The sequence below is a fragment of the Papio anubis genome, chromosome X (assembly GCF_008728515.1).
Source record: "Papio anubis isolate 15944 chromosome X, Panubis1.0, whole genome shotgun sequence".
Classification (NCBI taxonomy): Eukaryota; Metazoa; Chordata; class Mammalia; order Primates; family Cercopithecidae; genus Papio; species Papio anubis.
In genome coordinates this window covers 87,385,288-87,409,343 of record NC_044996.1, presented here as the reverse complement: position 1 = coordinate 87,409,343, position 24,056 = coordinate 87,385,288, and the positions used below count along the sequence as shown (strand labels likewise).

The 24,056-nt window shown below is 40.8% G+C and overlaps 1 protein-coding gene across 2 annotated transcripts; it reads left to right on the top strand.

The window, feature by feature from the left end:
* Positions 1-17,170: 17,170 nt before the first annotated feature.
* ASB12 (ankyrin repeat and SOCS box containing 12) lies at positions 17,171-23,625 on the top strand. Of its 2 annotated transcripts, none has more exons than XM_003917803.4 (3): positions 17,171-17,336; positions 22,150-22,996; positions 23,354-23,625. In XM_003917803.4, exons 2-3 carry the CDS (start codon positions 22,174-22,176, stop codon positions 23,485-23,487), a joined length of 957 nt encoding a protein of 318 aa, XP_003917852.1. In that variant the 5' UTR covers positions 17,171-17,336; positions 22,150-22,173; the 3' UTR covers positions 23,488-23,625. The 2 variants fall into 2 exon arrangements, with proteins under 2 accessions (XP_003917852.1, XP_009195988.1); XM_009197724.3 differs by lacking the exon at positions 17,171-17,336 and adding an exon at positions 20,949-21,042.
* Positions 23,626-24,056: the final 431 nt, after the last annotated feature.

Sequence of the window (24,056 nt, the reverse complement as noted above, 5' to 3'; positions counted from 1 at the left end):
ATGATAAATGTAACCAAGGAGGTGAAGGACCTCTTCAAGGAAACTACAAAATACCAATGAAGCAAAACGGAAGAGGACACAAACTAGTGATGCTGAGGAATAAGAGTTAATATTGTTAAGGTAATTATACTACCCAAAGCAATCTACAGATTCAATACAGTCCCTATCAAAATATCAATGACATCTTTCACAGAAATGGAAAAAAATCAATCCCAACATTCTTATAGCAGCAAAAAAGGGCCCAAATAGCCAAAGCAATCATGTGCAAAAATAACAAAGCAGGAGGTATCACATTACCAAATTTGAAAATATATTACACAGCTATGGTAACCAAAACAGCATAGTACTGGTTTAAAAACAGACACATTGACCAATGGAAGAGAATAGAGAACCCAGACATATTGCCTAGAAGAAAACCTAGGCAATAACATTCAGGACATAGGCATGGGCAAGGACTTCATGTCTAAAACACCAAAACAATGGCAACAAAAGCCAAAATTGACAAATGGGATCTAATTAAACTAAAGTAAAGAGCTTCTGCACAGCAAAAGGAACTACCATCAGAATGGACAGATAACCTACAGAATGGGAGAAAATTTTTGTAATCTACCCATCTGACAAAGGGCTAATATCCAAAATCTACAAAGAACTCAAACAAATTTACAAGAAAACCAACAAATAACCCCATCAAAAAGTGGGTGAAGGATATGAACAGATGCTTCTCAAAAGAAGACATTTATGCAGCCAACAGACACATGAAAAAATACTTATCATCACTGGTCATCAGAGAAATGCAAATCAAAACCACAATGAGATACCATCTCACACCAGTTAGAATGGCAATCATTAAAAAATCAAGAAACAATAGGTGCTGGAGAGGATGTGGAGAAATAGGAACACTTTTACACTGTTGGTGGGACTGTAAATTAGTTCAACCATTGTGGAAGACAGTATGGCGATTCCTCAAGGATCTAGAACTAGAAACACCGTATGACCCAGCCATCCCATTACTGGGTATATACCCAAAGGATTATAAATCATTCTGCTATAAAGACACATGCACACGTATGTTCATTGAGGCACTATTCACAATAGCAAAGACTTGGAATCAACCCACATGTCCATCAGTGACAGACTGGATTAAGAAAATGTGGCACATATACACCATGGAATACTATGCAGCCATAAAAAAGGATGAGTTTGTGTCCTTTGTAGGGACACGGATGCAACTGGAAACCATCATTCTCAGCAAACTGTCACAAGAACAGATAACCAAACACCAAACGTTCTCACTCATAGGTGGGAATTGAACAATGAGAACACTTGGACACAGGAAGGGGAACATCACACACCAGGGCCTGTTGTGGAGTGGGGGTGGAGGGAGGGATAGCATTAGGAGATATACCTAATGTAAATGACGAGTTGATGGGTTCAGCACACCAACATGGCACATGTATACATATGTAACAAACCTGCATGTTGTGCACATGTACCCTAGAACTTAAAGTATAATTTTAAAAAATTCTCAACATCACTAATCATTAGAGAAATGCAAATCAAAACCATAATAAGATATTATTTTACCCCAGTCAGAATGACTATTATTAAAAATATGAAAAAAATCGTATGCAGAGAAAACAGAACTCTTATACACTGTTGGTGGGAATGTAAATTAGTACAGACGCTATGGAAAGAAGTAGAGAGAGATCTCAAAAAAATAAAAGTAAAATTACCATTCAATCCCACTACTATGTATCTATCCAAAGGGAAAGAAATATATCAAGTAATACATGCACTCCATCAATATGTCTATCAATGAATGAATGGATAAAGAAAATGTGGTATGTATACACAATGGAATACAACTTAGCTATATGAGAGAATGAAGTCATTTGCAGCAAGATGGATGGAACTAGCAGTCATTATCTTAAAAGAAATTAGCCAGGTACAAAAATACAAATATCACATGTTCTCACTCATATGTGGGAGCTAAAAAGTTTGATTACGTGGAAGTAGAGAGGGAAAAGATAGATAACAGAGACTGATGCCTTAGTCCATTTGCATTACCATACATGAAGCTAGGTAATTTATTTTAAAAAATAGGTTTATTGGGTTCCTGGTTCTGCAAGCTGTACAAAAAGCATAGCACCAACATCTGCTTCTAGTGAAAGTTTCAGGGAGTTTCCAATCGTGGTGCAAAGTGAAGTGGAGCAGGCAACACATGATCAGGGATGAGGAGGAAAGAGAGGGTGAGGAGCAGTATCATACTCTTTTAAACAACCAACTCTACCATGAACTGATAGAGTAACAACTCATTCATTACCATGGGGATGGAACCAAGCCATTCATGAAGGTTCCATCCCCATAACTCAAACACCTCCCATTAGGAACCCCCTCCAACATTGGAGATCAAATTTCAACGTGAGATTGGAAAGGACAAATATCCAAACTATATCAACTGGAAAGGGTGAATGGGAGAATTGAGGAGGATGAAGAGAAGTGGGTTAATGAGTACAAACATACAGTTAGATTGAAGGAATATATCCAATTTTTGATAGCAGAGTAGGGTGAGTACAGTTAACAAAACTATATTATACTCACGTGATGGAAACCCTAAACACCCTGAACTGATCACCACACAGTATATATATGTAACAAAATTTCACATGTACCCTATACATTTGTATAAATTTTTTAAAAGTGTGATTTTCACATAGTGATAGACATATGGACCAGTGACGTAGAACTGAGAATCCGAACAAACCAACACATCTATGGCCATTTCTTTCTTTCTTTCTTTTTTTTTTTTTTTTTTTTTTTTTTTTGGACAAAGCTTCAAGGTATATTCAATGAGTAAAAAAAAAAAAAAGAAGTTTCTTCAACAAATGATACTAGAAAAACTGAATTTGCATATGCAAAGTAACAAAGTTGGATGTTTACCCCACAACATAAACAAAAATTAACTCAAATGGATCAATGACCCAGGTATAATAGATAAAACTGTAAAACTATTGTTAAAAAAAAAAAGAAAGGTGTAAATCTTCATGTCCTTGGGTTTAGCAACGCATTTGTAGAGGACACAAGAAGCACAAACCACAAAGCAGTTAATAGATAAATTGAACTTCATTAAAATTAAATAATTTTATGTATCAAAGCTCATTATTAAGAAAGTGAAAGAGACATTATCAAGATGGCTGACTAGACGTGTCTCATGCTCTTTTCATTCACAAAGAAAGACCTTAGCAATAAAAAACCACACTTAAGAGAACGCTGTAATTCCAGCAAGGAGATGACAAAAACATTCTCAAATATTGAAACTTGGGATGGCAGCACAGAAAGAGAACCAAATAAAGTGAAAAGACAACCCACAAAATGGTGGGAAATATTTGATGACTTTTATCTAATAAGGGTTTAGTGTCTCAGATATATGAACTCCTAAACTCGACAACAAATAGACAAAAACCTAATTTAAAAATGGGAAAAGTGCACAGCTAACATCATACTCAATGATTAAAGATTGAAAGCATTTCATGTAAGGTCAGGAATAAGACAAAGATATTCATTCTCACCATTTCTATTCAAAACAGTACTGGAAGTCCGAGGCAGAGCTATAGTAATTAAAACAATGTAGTACTAGCATTAAAACAATGTAGTACTAGCATAAAAACAGACATGCAGACCAATGGAAGAAAATAGAAATCCAGAAATAAATCCTCATGTATATGGTTAAATTATCTTCCACAAATGCTAAGGCCACTCAATGGGGAAAAGGAGAGTCTTTTCAAAAAATGATTCTGACAAAACTGGATATTGACATACAAAAGAACCCTTATCTTATATACAAAAATTAACTCAAAATGAATTAAAGACCTAAATGTAAGACCCCAAAATATAAAAATCCCAGAAGAAAACATAGGCCAAAACTTCATGACATGGGATTTGGAAGTGATTTCATGGCTATGACATGAAATGCACAGGCAACAGAAGCAAAAATAGACAAATGGTAATACATCAAACTTAAAAATTGTGTTCATCAAAAATTAATAACAGAGTGAAAAGGCAACTTATGGAATGGCAGAAAACATTTACAAATTATATATCTGATAAAGGGTTAATACCCAGAATAATAAAGAACTCCTACAACAAAACAACAATGAAACAAACCAAATAAATAAATTTAAAATGTGCAAAGAACTTGAATAGACATTTCTCCAAAGGTAATATACAAATGGCAAAAAAGCACATGAAAAAAAATGCTCAATATCATTAATCATTAGGGAAATACAGATCAAAACCACAATGAGATATTATCTTGCACCCATTAGAAGGGCTACTATAAAATAAAAATCGGAATATAACAAATGTTGGCAAAGATGTAGAGAAATCTGAACCCTTGTGCATTATTGATGGGATTTTAAAATATTGCAACCGATATAGAAAACAACATGGCAGTTTCTAAAAACTTTAAAATAGGGCTTCCACACGATCCAGCAATCTCACTTCTGTGGGTATATACCGAAGAGAATTGAATGAAAGCAGGAACTCAACTAGATGCTTGTAGACCAATGTTCATAGTAGCATTATTAATGAAGGCCAAAAGGTGGGAGCAACCCAAGCATCCAGTGATGGATGAATGAACAAAATGTGACATATACATACAATAGAATATTATTCAGCTTTAAAATGGGAGAAAATTCTGTAACATACTATGATATGGTTTGGATATTTGTCACCACCCAAATCTTATGTTGAATTGTAATCCCCAGTTGTGATGGTTAATATTGAGTGTCAACTTGATTGGGTTGAAGAACTCAAAGTATTGATCCTGGGTGTATGTGTGAGGGTGTTGACAAAGGAGATTAACATTTCTATCAGTGGACTGGGGAAGGCAGACCCACCACCCTTAATCTGGTGGGCATAATTGAATCAACTGACAATAAATATAAAGTAGGCAGAAAAATGTGAAAATGCGACACTGACCTAGCCTCCCAGCCTACGTCTTCCTCCCATGCTGGATGCTTTCTGCCCTTGAACATAGGACTTCATGTTCTTCAGTTTTGGAACTCAGACTGGTTCTCCTTGCTCAACCTGCAAATGGCCTATTGTGAGATCTTGTGATTGTGTGACTTAATACTTAATAAAATCTGCTATATATATGCACACATGTATGTACATATACACATATATACACATATATATGTGTATATATATGTCTCTGTGTGTGTGTGTGTGTGTATATATATATATACACACATATATATACACATATATTCCATTACTTCTGTCCCTCTGGAGAACCCTAATACAGATTTTGGTACCAGAAGTGGGGAGGTTCTGGAGTTGGCTGCTTCATATGATTAAAACCAAAAATACTAAGTACTCTACTTCTAATATTATGGAAAACACTGATAGTTCTTGCCTTGAACTGTTTAGATAGTTTTGCAAAATAAATGCATTTGACACTCCTGAATCATTGCTTCTGAGAAGAAAGGAGTTTAGTGACTCTATACAAAATACCTTTGACCATATGTGGAGAACCAAGGAACATAATGAAGCTGGTTGGTTGTCCCTAAGTTCAGTAGCAAAAGTGATGAAAGAAAATAATGAACTCAGGGATTCTATCTCCCGGCTTCAGAAGCAGATACAGAGCCTTAAATCTGCTAGGATTGCCCTGAGTGGGAGTCTTATCTTCTGTAGAGAAAGAGCAGAAATTGTGGAAAAATACACACAAGCTCTTATCAGTGAGTAGCTGACCTGGAACGAAAGGTGCACACACAGCCTTGCCAGGTGTCTACTGTTAACGTGAAGGCATTGATTTGGAAAACAATGGGACCCTGCAACTTGGATTGGGGACATATGGGAAGACCCTGATGAAGCTTGGGACACTGAGTTTGTAAACTCTGATGAACATTTTTGCCAGAAGAAACAGCTTCCTCCTCCTCAGTAGTGGCAACACCCCCTCCCTAACCTATACTGCCATGAGCCATTCCACCTTTGTCTGAGGACATAAACGCTGTGCTGTCTGAGGCAACAGTGATGGCCTCCCCTGAGGCAGTTACCAGGCAAGGTAATGTTCATTCTCCTCAGGAGCCACCCCCAACACCCCTGTTTGCTACTAGACCAATAACTAGACTCAAGTCCCACTTGGCCCCTACAGATGAGGTTGAGAGTGTGACCCATGAGGAGGTGTGCTACATTTGAAAAGAAAGAGAGTTGTCTAATTTATATAAATGGAAATCTGGAGAACAGGCATGGGAATGGATATTAAGGGTGTGGGATGATGGCAGAAGGAGCAGAGTTTGATCAGACTGAATTTATTTATTCACGCCCACTAAGTAAGGACTCTGCATTTAATTTTGCAGCTTGGGGAGTTTAAAAAGGTTGTAATATTTTATTTGCTTGGTTAGCTGAAATATGGATTAGAAGATGGCCCACTTTGAGTGAACTTGAAATGCCTGATCTCCCTTGGTTTAATGTAGAGGAAGGGATCTAAAGGTTTAAGGAGATTGGGACAGTGGAGTGGATTAGTCATTTCAGACTTACTCATCCCAGCTTGGAGGATCCAGAAAATATACCCTTGACCAATGCCTTGAGAAACAGATTTGTGAGGGCAGCACCTGCATCTTTGAGGAGCCCTGTAATTGCTGTTCTCTGTATGTCAGATCTAACAGTGGGAACCACAGTTACTCAAGTACAAAATGTAAATACAGTAGGAATAATTGGATCTCAAGGTGGCAGGGGCCAAGTAGTGGCACTCAATTGTTAAAGGTAAGGTGGGTGTAGCTACCATAATGGACAGCAGAGGCAAAGCGGCAATCAGAATAGTTTAACTCGTGTAGAGCTCTGGCATAGGCTAATTAATTACCGTATTCCTAGAAGTGAAATTGATAGGAAGCCTACTGAATTCTTACATAATTTATACAAGTAGAAAATTTCTAGGTCGAATGGATAAAAGACTAATATGAATTATAAAAACAGAGAATCATGGCCCCTCAATCAATTTCCAGACTTCAGCCAGTTTACAGACCCAGAATGCCTTGAATGAAGGGGAGGTTGGGACCCTTTAGGAAGGACTGCACTACATTACCAAAATTTATGTTGTTAGTCTTTCTCCCATTCTTCCCCCAAGGAGATCTTGGGCCTTTTACCACAGGAATTGTGCACTGGGGAAAGGGAAATGATCAGACATTTCAGGGACTACTGGACACTGGCTCTGAGCTGATGTGGATTCCAGGGGACCCAAAGCATCACTGTGGTCCTCCAGTTAAAGTATGGACTTATGGAGATGAAGTAATTAATGGAGTTTTAGCTCAAGTCTGACTTGCAGTGGGTCTAGTGGGTCCCTGGACTCATCCTGTGGTCATTTCCCCAGTGCTAGAATGCATAATTGGCATAGACATAATTAGCAGCTGGCAGAACTCCAACACTGGCTTCCTGACTGGTACGATGAGGACTCTTATAGTGGGAAAGGCCAAATGGAAGCCATTAGAGCTGGTTCTACCTAGAAAAATAGTAAATCAAAAACAATATCTCAACCCTGGAGGGATTGTGGAGATTAGTGCCACTATCAAAGACTTGAAAGATACAGGGGTGGTGATTCCCAACACTTGCCTATTCAACTCTCCCATTTGGCTGTGCAGAAGACAGATGGACCTTGGAGAATGACGGTGGATTACTGTAAGCTTAACTAAGTGGTGACTCCAGTTGCAGCTGCTGTACCAGATGCGGTTTCATTGCTTGAGCAAATTAACACATCTCCTGGTACCTGGTATGCAGCCACTGATTTGGCAAATGTCTTTTTCTCCATTCCTGTCCATAAGTCCTATCTGAAGCAATTTACCTTCAGCTGGCAAGGCCAGCACTATACCTTCACTGTCTTACCTCAGGGGTATATCAACTCTCCGGCTTTGTGTCATGATCTTACTCGGAGAGACCTTGATCGCTTTTTGCTTCCACAAGATATCACACTGATCCATTACATTGATGACATTATGCTGATTAGATCCAGTGAGTAAGAAGTAGCAAAACACTGGACTTATTGGTGAGACATTTATGTGCTGGAGGATGGGAAATAAATCCAACTAAAACTCAGGGACCTTCCACCTCAGTAAAATTTCTAGGGATCCAGTGGTGTGGGGCCTGATGACATATTCCTTCTAAGGTGAAGAATAAGTTTCTGCATTTGGCCCCTCCTACAATCAAGCAAGAGGCATAACACCTCATGGGCCTATTTGAATTTTAGAGGCAACACATTCCATATTTGAGTGTGTTACTCTGGCCCATTTATTGAGTGACCTGAAAGGCTGCCAGCTTGAGTAGGGTCCAGAACAGGAGAAGGCTCTGCAATAAGTCCAGGGTGCTGTGTAACCTGTTCTGCCACTTGGGCCATATGACCCAGCAGATCCAGTGATGCTTGAGGTGTCAGTGGCAGGTAGGGATGCTGTTTGGAGTCTTTGGCGGCACCCATAGATGAATTACAGCAGAGGCCTCTAGGATTTTGGAGCAAGACCCTGCCATCTTCTGCAAATAACCACTCTCCTATTGAGAGACAGCTCTTGGCTTTTTACTGGACTTTGGAGGAGCTTTTTACTTGGGCTTTTTACTGGGTTTTTTACTGGGCTTTCAGTTTCCACAACTGAACGTTTGACTATGGGTCATCAAGTCTCCGTGTGACCTGAACTGCCTCTCGTGAACTGGGTGCTTTCTGACCCATCTAGCCATACAGTGAGTCATGCACAGAAGCATTTCATCGTCAAATGGAAGTGGTATATACATGATTGGGCTCAAGCAGGTCCTGAAGGCACATCTAAGTTACATGAGGAAGTGGCTCAAATGTCCATGGTTTCTACTCTTGCCACCCTGCCTTCCACCCCTCAGCCTGCACTGATGGCCTCATGGGGAGTTCCCTATGATCAGTTGACAGATGAAGAGAAGACTAGGGCCTGGTTCCCAGATGGTTCTGCACGATATGCAGGCAACACCCAAAACTGGACAGCTGCAGCACTACAGCCCTTTTCTAGGAAATCACTGAAGGACAATAGTGAAGGTAAATCTTCCCAGTGGGCAGAACTTCGACCGGTGCACCTCATTGTGCACTTTGTATGGAAGGAGAAATAGCCAGATGTGTGATTATATACTGACTCATAGGCTGTAGCCAATGGTTTGGCTGGATGGTCAGGGAATTGGAAAAAGCATAATTAGAAAATTGGTGACAAAGAAATTTAGGGAAGAGGTATGTGGATGGACCTCTCTGAGTGGTCAAAAACTGTGAAGATATTTGAATTCTACGTGAGTGGTCACCAATGGGTGACTTCACTAGAGGAGGATTTTAATAATCAAGTGGATAGGATGACCTGTTCTGTAGACATCACTCAGCCTCTTTCCCTAGCTACCCCTGTTATTGCCCAATGGGCCCATGAACAAAGTGGCCATGGTGGCAGACATTGAGGTTACACATGGGGTCAGCAACATGGATTTTCGCTCATCAAGGCTGACCTGGCTATGGCCACCGCTGAGTGCCCAGTTTGCCAGCAGCAGAGACCAACACTGATCCCTCGATATGGCACCATTCCTCGAGTTGATCAGCCAGCTACCTGGTGGCACGTTGATTATATTGGATCTCTTCCATCATGGAAGGGGCAGAGGTTTGTCCTCACTGGAATACACACATACTCTGGATATGGGTTTTCCTATCCTGCACTCAATGCTTCTCCCAAGACTACCATCCGAGGACTCACGGAATGCCTTATCCAACGTCATGGTATTCCACATAGCGTTGCCATTGCCCCTGACCAAGGCACTCACTTTACAGCTACAGAAGTGTGGCAGTGGGCTCATGCTTATGGAATGCACTGGTCTTTTCATGTTCTCCATCATCCTGAAGCAGCCGGATTGATCGAATGGTAGAATGGCCTTTTGAAATCACAAGTACAATGCTAACTAAGTGACAATACTTTGCAGAGGTGGGGCAGAGTTCTCAAGAAGGCTGTGTACATTCTGAATCAGCATCCAGTATATGGTTCTGTTTTTCCCAGAGCCAGGATTCATGGGTCCAGGAATCAAGGGGTGGAAGTGGAAGTGGCACCACTCACCATTACCCCTCTTGCTCCACTAGGAAAATTTTTGCTTCATGTTCCTGCGATATAATGTTCTGCTGGCCTAAAGAACTTAGTACCAGAGGGAGAAAGGCTGCCACCAGAACACGTGAAAACGATTCCATTAAACTGGAAGTTAAGATTGCCACCTGGACACTTTGGGCTCCTCCTACCTCTAAGTCAACAGGTTAAGAAGAGAGTTGCAGTGTTGGCTTGGGTGATTGACTCAGACTATCAAGATGAAATCAGTCACTACTCCATAATGGAGGTAAGGAAGAATCATTGAATACAGGAGATCCATTAAGGTGTCTCTTAGTATTGCCATACCCTGTGATTAAGGTCAATGGGAAACTACAACAGCCCAATCCAGGCAGGACTACAAATGGTCCCGATCCCTCAGGAATGAAAGTTTGGGTCACCCCACCAGGAAAAAAACCACCACCTGCTGAGGTGCTTGCTGAAGGAAAAGGGAATGTAGAATGGGTAGTAGAAGGTAGTCATCAATACCAACTATGACCACGTGACCAGCTGCAGCTAGAAAGACTGTAACTGTCATGAGTATTTCTTCCTTCTTTTGCTAAAAACATGTTTGTGCATGTATACATTTGTACTAAGAAAATATCTTCATTTTATTTCCTTTTCCTCTATCATGTGATATAAGCTTTATTGACATCATATCAGCATTTAAGTATTGTTAACTTTACACAATCATATTTGGGTTGGGGATTGGCGCATTTCTGGTCATAGGAAGAATAGTTGTATTATGTTAGGCATAATCATGACCTTATTATTGTCTTTATTTGAAAATTATGTATGATCTCAAGAGATGTGTATGTGTTCACGTTGACAAGGGGTGGACTTGTGATGGTTAATACTGAGTGTCAACTTGATTGGATTGAAGGATGCAAAGTATTGATCCTGGGTGTGTGTGTGAGGGTGTTGCCAAAGGAGATTAACATTTGAGTCAGTGGGCTGGGGAAGGCAGACCCACCCTTAATCTGGTGGGCACAATCTAATCAGCTGCCAGCAAATATAAAACAGGCAGAAAAACGTGAAAATGTGAGACTGGCCTGGTTTCTCAGCCTACATCTTCCTCCCATGTTGGATCCTTTCTGCCCTCGAACATCAGACTCCAAGTTCTTCAGTTTTGGAACTCAGACTGACTCTCCTTGCTCCTCAACCTGCAGACAGCCTATTGTGTGAATCTTGTGATTGTGTGAGTTAATACTTAGTAATAATCTCTCTCTCTCTCTCTCTCTCTCTCTCTCTCTCTCTATATATATATATATATATATATACACATATATATATAGCATATATATTTTTATATATATATGTTCTATATATATGTATTTATGAATATATATTCAATTACTTGTGTCCCTCTAGATAACCCTGGCTAATACACCAGTGTTAGAGGAGGGGCCTAGTGGGAAGTGATTGGATCATGGGGTGGATTTCCCTTTTTCTGTTCCCACGATAGTGAGTGAGTTCTCATTAGATCTTATCATTTAAAAGTGTGTACCACCTACCCTTTTGTTTTCTTCCTGCTACTCTGGACATGTAAGATGTGACTCCTTCCTCTTTGCCTTCTGGCATGATTGTAAGTTTCCTGAGGCCTCCCCAGCCATGCTTCCTGTACAGTCTGTGGAACTGTGAATCAATTAAACCTTTTTTCTTTATAAATTACCCAGTCTCACGTAGTTCTTTATAGCAATGTGAGAACGGACTAATACATACTACTAATGAAAACTTTGATGAACCTTGAGGACATCTGCTAAGTGAAGTAAGTCAGTCATGAAAAGACAAATATCACATGGTTGCATTTATATTACATATTTACAGGAGTCAAATTCATAGAAATAAAAAGTAAAATAGTGCTTTCCAGGGGTTGGGGGAAAGGAGAGTTGGAGAGTTGTTTAATGAATATAGAGTTTCAATTTTGCAAGTGGGAAAAAGTTCTGGAGATCTGTTGCACCAACATGTAAATATACTTAACACTACTGAACTGTATACTTTAAAATGGTTGAAATGGTAAATTTTATGTTATTTGTTTTTATCACAATTTTTAAATAAAAGTGTTGCATTATAGGTACTTGATTTGGCGTGAATGCACAGGCTTTGGCCAAGGAAGGAAATAAGTTGGAGGCAGCTCATGAGAGCCTATATTTTATAAGAGCCTATAGTTTACACAGTATTCAAAGCTTGTTTTTCTGACCATTCTATTACATAATTAGTGTTTGGTAGTTACTAACATTTAAATTTGACATTTAGAACTAGTGCTTTTAGTGTGTTTAATGGACCAGTTCTTTGACACTAGATGCACACAAGTCTGCATTCTGTGTGCAATACAACAGCAGTGCAATGTCATAAACTGAATGGTTGCATTCCAGAGGACAGTCATCTAGGAGTAGACGTAAGTGCCCTCTGAGTAGGGCAGACAGATAAATACTATTTTTTGATAACTGAGACTTTGTCAAACAGCTCTTTGTGTACCTACCATTGCTTTCTCAAGTATAAACCAGCTAATAAACATGAGTATGTTCTAAAATTTAAAAAAAATGGCAAAGTACTTGAATAGACATATTTCCAAAGACAATGTATAAATGACCAATGAGCACATTAAAAGAGGCCAACATCATTAGTAATTAGAGAAATGAAAACCAAAACCACAAGATACCACCTCACACCTACTGAGATGGCTATAATACAAACAAGGAAAATGACAAATATTGGCTAGGATATGAAAAAATTGGAACTCATACATTGCTGGTGGGAATATAAAATGGTGCACCTGTAATGGCAAAACAGTGTGTCTCTTTTCCTCAAAAAAATTATAAAGCTACTATATAACCCTGCAGTTCTACTCCTAGGTATATACACAAGATAAATGTATGAAGACAAGTTCATACAAAAACTTACACATGAATGTTCATAGTAGTATTCATAATAGCCTCAAAGAAAAAACAATCTGAGCATCCATCAAAGGATTATTGGATAAACAAAATATGGCACATACATACAATGGAACGCTATTCAGCCTTAAAAATGAATGAAGTTCTGATATATGCTGCATCATGGATGAAGCTTGCAAGCATTATTCTATGTGAAATAAGCTACACACACACACACACACACTCACACACACAACCAAATTATTGTATTATTCCACTCACATGAAGTACCTAGAATAGGTGAATTCATAGAGACAGAAAGTTATAAGATGCTGAAAGGAGGGGGGGAAAGGGGAATTTTTATTTAAAGTTTCTGTTTGAGATGATTTAAAAAAAAACTCTGGAAACAGATAATGATGGTGTTTGCACAGCACCGTGAATGTAGTTAGTGTCACTGAATTGTACACTTATAAATGGTTAAATCGGTAATATATATGTGTGTGTGTACATATATAGCCATAATAAAATAATTAATTACAAATAAGAATACTAGGAATAACTTTACCATCATAAATTCAACAACTTAGAAAAAATGGACCAATTTTTCAAAAACCACAAACTATCAAAACTTTAAAAGAGGTGAAATAGGTTATATGAATAATTCTATACCCATTAAAGAAATGCAGTTTATTATTTAAAGGTTTTGGAAAAAGAAATCTCTAGGTCCAGGCAGTTTCACTGGACAAGTCTACCAAAAATTTAAAGAAGAATTAACACCAATTTTACACAATTTCTTCCAGCAATAGAAAAAGAGAAAACATTTCCCTACTCATTTTGTGAGGCCATTATTACTCTGATACTAAAACCGAAGACAGAACAAAAAAAGAAAACTATAAACCGATATTTCTCATCAAGTCAGATGCAAAATTCCTCACCAAAAGTATTAGCAAACTGAATCCCACAATGCATAAAAAAGAATTATACGCCATTACCAAATGTGGCTAATTTCAAGAATGCAAGTCTGGTTCAACATTTGAAACTAACAGACATAATCCACTCGTCAAGAGATTAAAGAAAGAAAAATGAAATGATCACATCAGCTGATGGAGAAAAAAAAGCATTTAACAAAATGTAACATTCATTCCTGATAAACTCAGAAAACTATGAAGAGAATTTCATAAGCTTGATAAAGGGCATCTTTGAAACAAGTACAATTAACATCATACCTAATTGTGAACAACTGAATACTAATTCTCTAAGACTGGGAAAAGGCAAACATGTCCTGTCTCACAACTCTTTATCAACATAGTCCTGGATGTTCTGGCTATTGTATTAAGGCAAAGAAAACAAATAAGGCATACAGATTGGAAAAGGAAAAATAAAATTGCCCTCATTTGCAGATGGCATGATTGGCTATGTAGAAAATCCCAATAAACTTACCAAAAAACAAAAACAAAAGTAAACAATCAACAATTACAAAATCTTTCCTGTAACTAAGGAGTTCAGTTAGGATACAAGATCAACACACACACAAAAAATCACATTTCTTTTTTTAAAATCTAATTTAATTTTACTTTAAGTTCCAGGATACACGTGCAGAATATGCAGGTTTATTACATGTGCCATGGTGGTTTGCTGCACCTATCAACTCATTATCTAGGTTTGAAACCCCACATGCATTAGATATTTGTCCTCATGCTCTCCCTCCCCTTGCCACCCACCTCCTAGCAGGCCCCAGTGTGTGTTGTTCCCCTCCCTGTGTCCCTGTGTTCTCATTGTTCAACTCCCACTTATGAGTGAGAACATACAGTGTTTGGTTTTCTGTTCCTGTGTTTGCTGAGGATTTGGCTTCTAGCTTCATCCATGTCCCTGCAAAGGACATGATCTCACTCTTTTTTATGGCTGCATAGTATTCCACGGTGTATATGTACCACATTTTCTTTATCCAGTCTATCACTGATGGGCATTTGTGTTGGTTCCATGTCTTTGCTATTGTGAATAGTGCTGCAATAAACATACGAGTGCATGTGAACCAACTGCATTTCTAAGAAGAAACAAACATTTGGAACAGAAGAACCAAATACATGGAAACCCAAATCAAAATCCAATGCCATGTACATTTGCACCACAGAAATTGAAATATTTAGGTATTTTCTTAACAAAACATACAATCCATATGCTGAAAAGTACAAAGTGCTGATAAAAGAAATCAAAGAAGACCTAAATTAAATAAATGTAAAAACACACCATGTGCATACACTGGAAGACTCAGCATAACAAAGCACTCAATTCTCCCCAAACTGATATATAGATTTAACACAATTTCTATCAAAATCTCAAAGAGGTTTTTTGTAGGCATAGATAAGCTTATTCTAAAATTTATATAAAGAGATGCAGGTACTAAAATAGCTCAAACAATCTTGAAATGAAATAGTAAAGCTGAAGGAGTCACTCTACCCTACTATATAACTACAATGATAAGGACCTGTACACAGATGTTCATAGCAGCTTTATTCATAGTAGACAAATAGTAAATAGGACCCACATGTCCTTCAATCAGTCAATAATTAAACAAATTATGCTACATACCTACTATAAATCATATTTAGTAATAAAAATAAACAAACGATACATACAGCAACTTGAATTAATTTCAAGGACATACTGAGTGAAAAAGCTAATTCCAAATGTTTATATAATGTATGGTTTCATTCATATAAGTTTGAAATTATAGATATGAAGAACAGATTAGAGGTTTCCAGAGGTTAGGGACTAAGGTGGGAAGAATGGAAAGGAAGTAGGAAGGAAGTAGATATGGCTATAAAAGGCAATGTGAAATATCCTAATTGAGACAGAACTATTCTGTGTATTGCCTAAGGTGGTATACACAAGCTGCATGTAATAAAATTGTATAGAATTAAATGTAAACACACAGACAGAAAAAAGTAAAAGTAAACCTGGGGAGATTTAAATAAGATAAGTGGATTGTATCAATGCCAATGTCATACTTGAGATATTGTACTATAGTATTGCAAGAGGTTAGCATTGGGAGAAACTCAGTAAAGTGTACTTGGAATCTGTATTAATTCCACAACCACATGTGAATTACAATTATCTCAACAAAAGCTTACATTAAAAAAATCCTGCAAATCTTTTTTTCAAGAATAACACCTTACTCTATCATCTTGAGGATCATAATAGCTTATTTGTTGACTGCAAATGGGCTTGCATGAGGCCTCAAAGTCCACTGGCTCAAGCTAAGCTGAAACTGGTATGCTTTTTGATGTTTCTGATCTTCAGAGTCACTGATCACACTAGGACATTCCAACATTTCCCAGAGGAGTGATCTGGTCTTCTGTGAGCTCCTTGGCACTATCAATGTGCAAGCAGATTGCTTGACCACTTCATGAGTGAGGTAGACAAGACTGGGGAGGGAACTAAATAGATACCAGATTGAAAGAAAGATGAAGGAGCTGGGGCTGTTTTCCCTGAAACAAGGTGACATGGAGGATATAATACCTGGGTTCAGATCCCTAGAGGGCTGTTTTGGGGGCAGAAAAAGTGAGAGCTGAGTTTTTGACAAAGTTCCCAGTGCTGGACACATTAAACTAATGGTGATGCTTTAGGGTGAGGAGAGTGGGAGTTTGTGGGCATTTTCTTCAGGCTGAGCCTGGTGGGTTGCTGGACTGGGAAGGTCTTTATAAATGACCAAGCCCTTCTTAAGCTTTAGAAAAGCTGAATGAGAACACATTCTGTTATGGAGGCTTCTCCTTCCCACCCTCCTCCTCACTCTGAGCAGTGGGGGAAGGAGAGGGGCAATGAGTTGGAGGATATGCAGAGAGGCTCAGTTCAGAAGAGAAAAAAAAAAAAATGTGTGCTAGGCTGAGGCTGGGCCTTCTCAGTGCTTCCTGGTGGAGGTGTGGGAACACCCACAGCTCAGGGGCCTCACCCTGTCTCCCATTTGAGTGGCAGGGAGGGATATAAGAGGACAGGCTGGGAGCAGGAACCCTAGCCTCGCCAGGCACCTGTCTATCTGTCAGTCAGTCCTTCCAGGACTTCCCCGCAGGCGAGCCCCTCCTCTTACTGAAATCGCTCCCAGAATGGCACTGGTAAGATAACACGGCCTGGGAAGAGGGGGTGGAGGGTAGCCTAAAATTAGCCCCTTGGACCAAGACTAGGGGCTGACTCCTAGTCTTTCAGCGGCATTGTTAACAGTGGGAACCGAAAGCCCCAGCTGCTCCAGGCTGGGGCTGTAGAGGCTCCCTAAGGAGAGGACACCAAGGCCCCAATGTTTCACAGACGGGTGGGGGCAGTGACCCCGGGCAGCACGGCCTCAGGCTGAAGCCCGGTGAGTACCTGGAGCCTAGGACTGGTTTGAGAACAGTGACCACTGCGGGCCGCAGACCTGTGATCACCCACTACCCGTTGTAGGCTGTTTCCGCTGGGTCTGGGACGTGGTGGGAGTTGGGGGAGGCGCTTGGGAGGTCGTTAGGGTAACCCACCAGGAGGAGAGAGGAGGGATATAATGCCAGCTCCCTGCCTTGTGTGTCCCAAGAGGATATGTCTGCCTAGGACCTCGAGTCTAAACAGACCTGCTTCTTGAGAGCAATTGAGATTATACACTACAGGAAGTGTGGAGATTTGTCTTTGTGTCCCTGTGTGGTGGTGTTGGCTAGTCTGTGTGTATGGGTGCCTTGGAGTGGGTTTAAGGGCATAAGGGCAGAACTCCTAAGGGTGGGAGAAGGAAGATAAGGCTTAAAAACGTTCTACTAATGCCTGAAGGAGTGCTCTAGGGTGCACAGAAACCAATCACTTTCCTGTAGGAGTACTTAACCTGTATTCACAGACACCAAGAGGACCTTAGATAGAATTCAAGGGGTCTAGAAACTTGGATGAGTAGACAATTACCTTTTTTTCCCCTAACCTCTAACTAAAATTTACTATTTCCTTCAAGGATGAATGCAGGTAGCAAATGGCAGTAGCATAGCCAGTTCCTGTAACTTGGTTACCAGAAGAAACCACAGATATTTCATATCATATTACAGTTGTGGCAGATATCTTGAAATGTCATTTATTACCACTTAGAAATTATTACTAGACCTTTTAATTTAATGTGTTACTAAAGAACATCTCTTACTATATCATACATTTAATAATATTTTGACAGTCGCATTTTATTATAATTGGTTTCCTTTAATTTTATGTGTTTTATGTAGTAAAAACCATTCTGAAAGGCGTTTACAGACTTCACTAGTTTGTCACAGGAACCAGTATCACAAACAAAGGTTTAAAATTCCTACATCTTTAGGATCAGGAAGGAGCTCCGTGCACATAGGAGGCACATAATAACTATTTGATTAATAAACTACAGCAAAGTGAGGTTAGACAACAGGCTAGCTGGATTTTCTTGTCCTTATCTAACGGAGGCACAGTTCACTCCAGTGCCAAAGCCAGCTGGAGAGCATGGCTTGATCTCCCTCTGGAGGCTCATTATATGAGCTCTGCTGTGGGCTCTTGGTATGACCTTTGCAAGAGCTTCAACATTTTCCTCTGCCACTCCCTGCCACATTATCTCCCCAGACCCTAGTCCCCAAAATAAAATACTAAGGAGGGAATTCCTACCAGTTTTCAGAATAAATTATTTGTAAAAGAACCTTCCATTACTGAAGACCCTGGAATTCATCATGACACTGAAAAGCTGAAGATCCTGGGAGCTGCAATGTGACTCTGCTGGAGTCAAGGGAGGGGGTTATGTGTTTGTGTTTCATCTTGTAACAGAAAGAACAGGAGGAGGAGTAGAGAAACCTGGATTCTGTTTCTGACTCTGCTCTTGCCTTGATGTAAGGCATATGGCAAACCCCTTACCCTCTCTGGACTCAGTTTCCTCCATCCAAAAAATGGGGATAATATTACCTATTTTGTTACATGAAATTGCTTTGAAAAGTACAGGATTATAAGTGTGTTCTGAGTTCTTGTTCATGAGACAACTAACAATAACAACCATGTGACCTTACTAAAGTCCCTGCTCTGCTCTGAACCTTGGTTTCCCCATCTCTAAATTGAAAAAATTAAATTAAGTTATCTACAACGTCCATTGCAGCTCTGAGGTTCTAGAACATTAAGTAGGGAGCAATAGCCATAGAAAATGGAGACATAAGTAATAATCATCCTCATAGTAAAAATAGTTACCGAGAACTACTTTCAGGCACTATTCTAAGCACTTACTATGTACTAACTCATTTAATCCTAACAACCTTCCAAGGCAGGTACTATTGTTATTTTGTCTTTACAGATTAAGAAATGGGCACAGAGAGATTAAGTGACCTGCCCTAAGTCACACAGCTACTAAATGCTAGAGCTGGGGTAGAAGCAGAACTCCCATGTTTTGCCACTACCACATACGGCCTCTTTATCTGCACTGGGGGCAAACAAAGACCCATATAGGAGTTACAATTCTCTGGAGGAATTAACTTGGCAGAAGGAGTTGCTTGTGGCAGAAAGAAACATGGTGTATATGGAGAGCCATCATTTCTTGTCTCTTGTCACTGGATCTCAAGGTATAAGTCAAGGAGTAGTAGGAAGTGAGGTTGGAGAGATTGGCCAAGATTTGTTCATGAAGGACCTCTGAGCTGGGCTAAAGTATCTGGGCTGTAGCTGGAAAGAAAGGGGAGCCATTAAAGTATTTAAAACAGATGATTGGCAGAGATCAGATATGTATTTTAAAATTACCTCTTTATCAACAATGTTGAGAAAATAATGAAAAGAGAAACTACCTATGAGACCACTATAACTGCTGAGGCAAAAGGCAGTGGGGGCCTAGATAAAGCATGGTCAATGAGAATGGTCCCTGAAGAGGACAGATGGTCTGGAGAGGTCTTTAGTAGGTAAAATCCACAGGACTTAATGGGATTTGATGAGAGTGAGATAAAGACACAAGAGGATTGACAGGAGTCTTGGTTTTTGGTTTGGTTGACCAGGTAGATGGTGAGGAAATGATATATGGATCAAGTTTCATCATGGTGGTAGTGGTGGTGCTGTGATACTGCTGTCTTTGAAGTGCTTGAAGAAACTTAGTAGATACATGCCTGGAGCTAAAGAGAGAGCTGGGGGCTTGGACAGAGAGGTTTAAAATAATCAGAATAAAGGTGAGCGTGACTGGAGAGAAGAGGATGGAGAAGAGAACATAAATATTTCAGGGGAGAATGAGAAAGGAGAAAAATCGGGAGAGTGTGCTGGCAAGGAAGCTGATGGAGGAGTTTGTAGGGAGGAGTGGTCTGTAGGGATAGATATTCCAGAAAAGTCAGGGAAGAAAAGATCTTCAAGACATCCACTGGATTTAACTACAAAGATGACCTTTTGAAGAGCTTTCTTGGTGTGTGTTTGAGGTGGGTGAAGCCAGACTACAGAGATTGGATAAGTGAATGGAAGGTGGTGAAGTACATAGTAGAAAACTCTTTGGATATGTTTGGTTAAGAAGGGAGAGATGAAGAGAAAGATAGCTAGAGTGAGACAAAGGACCATAGAAGTTTATTGTTTGGTCTCCTAAGATGGTTGAGGGGGAGGAGCCAGTGTGAGGAGGCTGAAGGTACAGAGTATGTAGTAGCCCTCTTACTCCTAACAACTTCATGAGAAAGGGACTTTCATTTCTGTCTTATAGATGAGGAAACTGAGTCCCAAAGAAGGGAAGAGACTTACCCAAGATTACTCAGCTAGGAACTGAGAGTGCTGAGCTGCAAATCTGGGTCTGCTGGATTTCTAAACTCCTGTCCTTCCCATTGCACCCCAAGAATAAATAAATAATAAGACCATATATGGAGCTGATGCTGGTGGGTGGGGAGGGGCCTAAAGTTTAGGGTGACCCTACCCACCTACCTCATAATTTTCTTTCTATGAGGTAGGTACCTGAGGTCCCAGACTAACAAAGAGGGGTGGGGGTAGACAGTGAATAAAAGGAGGTATGAGGCCCTGAGACCTCGGCTGCAGGGTATGGGAGAGTAGGGAAACTTAAGCTCTGAGAAACCTGCCAGCTCACCCTGATGACATTACAAACTGAGGTGGGTGACCTTGACACTGAAGCACTAGGAATAGGACTGGTAAGGTCAGAGGTTAGGTTGAGTCAGACATTGAGCCATGAGTGGTTTTGTAGGGCCTGAGGATTGTGGGAAGAGAAGAGTTGAAGGTTGAGTCAAAGGCTCTAGGCTGGGTCAGACAGAGAGGATGGAAAAAGGGTTAAACCAGAGGAATGGGGAGGCAGCATTGGCAATCAAAGGGACTCCTGGATTAAATTGGCCCTGGGGGAGAATCTAGTTGTAATCAGAGAGGAAATTTGCCCTGGGAACCGCGACTGTTTCCTGCCATCTGTCTTCATTTTACTTGAAATATGTTCTTTGTAACGCCACCTCTTCATTTAATCAGTAAATATCATTCGATACCAATTTCCTGAATACTTCTATTCCTGAAATGTGGGGCCTTCATCTGAGGGAAGGTTACAGAACACTCGGGTGAGGGAGCTTTAGTCATATATGAGGGGCTGTGAAGAGTTAAACTATCTGAAAATGGAGTTAAGGGCTTGCCCCAAAAGACTGATGTCAGAAAGCTCAGGGATGACAGCTTGACACCACAAAGTATGGTTCTATTGGCCTAGCCAGTGCCAGGCCAGAGCCACCTTACTAATCCACACATTCTGATCTGAAAAAAATGCATCTACCAAATTTCCAGCCATGATATAGCCCTACTAGGGGTAGAGGAATACAAGATGAATACAGGGTCCTTGCCCTGGAGTTTATACACTAATGGAATATAGATAAGCAGAAATGTGGTTTGAAAGTTCATAGCTGAAGTTTAGTTGTGATCCTTCAGAATCCCTGAGCAGGAAGAAGAGATTAGGGAAGGCTTCCTAGAAGTAGGAGTTTGAGGGGCAGGCAGAAGAGTATATGCAAAGGCATCAAACTATAAAATGCCCTGACCTGTTTTGGCAGTGTCTTTGGGGCCTGAAATAAGACAGTGGGATTGGGAGTGAGAAGTAGGAGACCCATGAATGAGTAGCCTGATGGTGAAGGGCAGGGGGCAAGGGGTTGAAATGGAGGCAGATTTCAAGGAGGGTGTGTGGTCAGGCTTTTGATGGGTACCCTCATTCTCTCCCACTTGTTTGTCACCCACAGATCTGGCATTTCCTTGTGCTCATAATGAGAATAGTTCTCCAGTTAGCCAAGATGAACCTCATGGACATCACCAAGATCTTCTCCCTCCTGCAGCCCGACAAGGAGGAGGAGGACACCGACACAGAGGAGAAGCAGGCTCTCAATCAAGCAGTGTATGACAACGACTCCTATACCTTGGACCAGCTTTTGCGCCAGGAGCGTTACAAACGTTTCATCAACAGCAGGAGTGGCTGGGGCGTTCCTGGGACACCCTTGCGCTTGGCTGCTTCTTATGGCCACTTGAGCTGTTTGCAGGTCCTCTTAGCACATGGCGCTGATGTTGACAGCTTGGATGTCAAGGCGCAGACGCCACTTTTCACTGCTGTCAGTCATGGCCATCTGGACTGTGTACGTGTGCTTTTGGAAGCTGGTGCCTGCCCTGGTGGTAGCATCTACAACAACTGTTCTCCCGTGCTCACAGCTGCCCGTGATGGTGCTGTTGCTATCCTGCAGGAGCTCCTAGGCCATGGTGCAGAGGCCAACGTCAAAGCTAAACTACCAGTCTGGGCATCAAACATAGCTTCATGTTCTGGCCCCCTCTATTTGGCCGCAGTCTACGGGCACCTTGACTGTTTCCGCCTGCTTTTGCTCCACGGGGCAGACCCTGACTACAACTGCACTGACCAGGGCCTATTGGCTCGTGTCCCACGACCCCGCACCCTCCTTGAAATCTGCCTACACCATAATTGTGAGCCAGAGTACATCCAGCTGTTAATAGATTTTGGTGCTAATATCTACCTTCCATCTCTATCCCTTGACCTGACCTCACAAGATGATAAAGGCATTGCATTGCTGCTACAGGCCCGAGGTGAGTGGTGAACAGGCCAGCCTTGGGTCACAAGGCTTGGAGATCTCAGGGCCCCAAATCACTGTAAAAGCCAATCCTCTGAGATGCAATGGAGAAAACTCCATTTTCCTCCCTCTCCTGTGGCCCCAGTAGAGAAGAGGTTATGTATTCCATGTTAGAGAAAGGTCACTAAGATAAGGTTGGGTAGGGGTGGGGAGCACTAGCCCAATTTCTGGTTCTGGCTCTGCCAATGACTGTTTTATTTCTTGGAAAGGATAGAGCATTAGGGCTGTAGTAGCCAGGGGAGGGTGGATGTAGGCTTGTGTGGGAGAATTATGCTGATAATTGCTCCTCATGACCTGTTTCTTCTTGCTGTAGCCACTCCACGGTCACTTCTATCACAGGCCCGTTTAGTCATCCGCAGAGCCCTGTGCCAGGCTGGCCAGCCACAAGCCATCAACCAGCTGGATATTCCTCCCATGTTGATTAGCTATCTAAAACACCAACTGTAATCTTGCAGTCTCCCCAGGAACTTATGATGCCTCCAAAAACCACCTGGGGACTCAGGTAGCTGGAGGGCATTACAGCCTCATCCACTTACCTGGAGTTGCTCTCCTGTATTATCCTCCACAATAAAATTATCCAGAAAATAAGTCCCAGTGTCTGTTGTGTCTGGTGTGTGTGGGCATGGATGGGGGCGTGGGCGTTATTGAGGGAAGGGGTATGATTGGCCATGGGGAAGGATAGCAAATGGTCTGGTATCTGACAGGCACAGGAGTCTGTAAGAGCAAAAGAGGAAAATAACCCAATGGCCTATACCTCCACACCAAGATCCTTTAGAGAGTTTTGGGAGCTGTGTTGCCCTGGAAGCAAGGTCCTGAATAATACAAGTGGGTAGAAGCGTAGCATCAGCTTGCCCAGCCCTGTGCCTCCCTTCAATTCTCTGGCTGCTGCAAGACACCTTTTCATTGGCTGTCCCCTAGTCTCATATTACTTTGAGTCAAGTGACTGAGGAGCCTCCCATTCACTCACCTTGAATCATAGGCTGCATTTCCGCTAGTCCAGTTTATGTTCAAGATCT

Bases quoted from the DNA above. Each gene is read 5' to 3' on its own strand.
- ASB12 (XM_009197724.3), top strand. The intron at 22,997-23,353 runs GTGAGTGGTGAA...TTCTTGCTGTAG, and splicing joins ATTGCTGCTACAGGCCCGAG to CCACTCCACGGTCACTTCTA.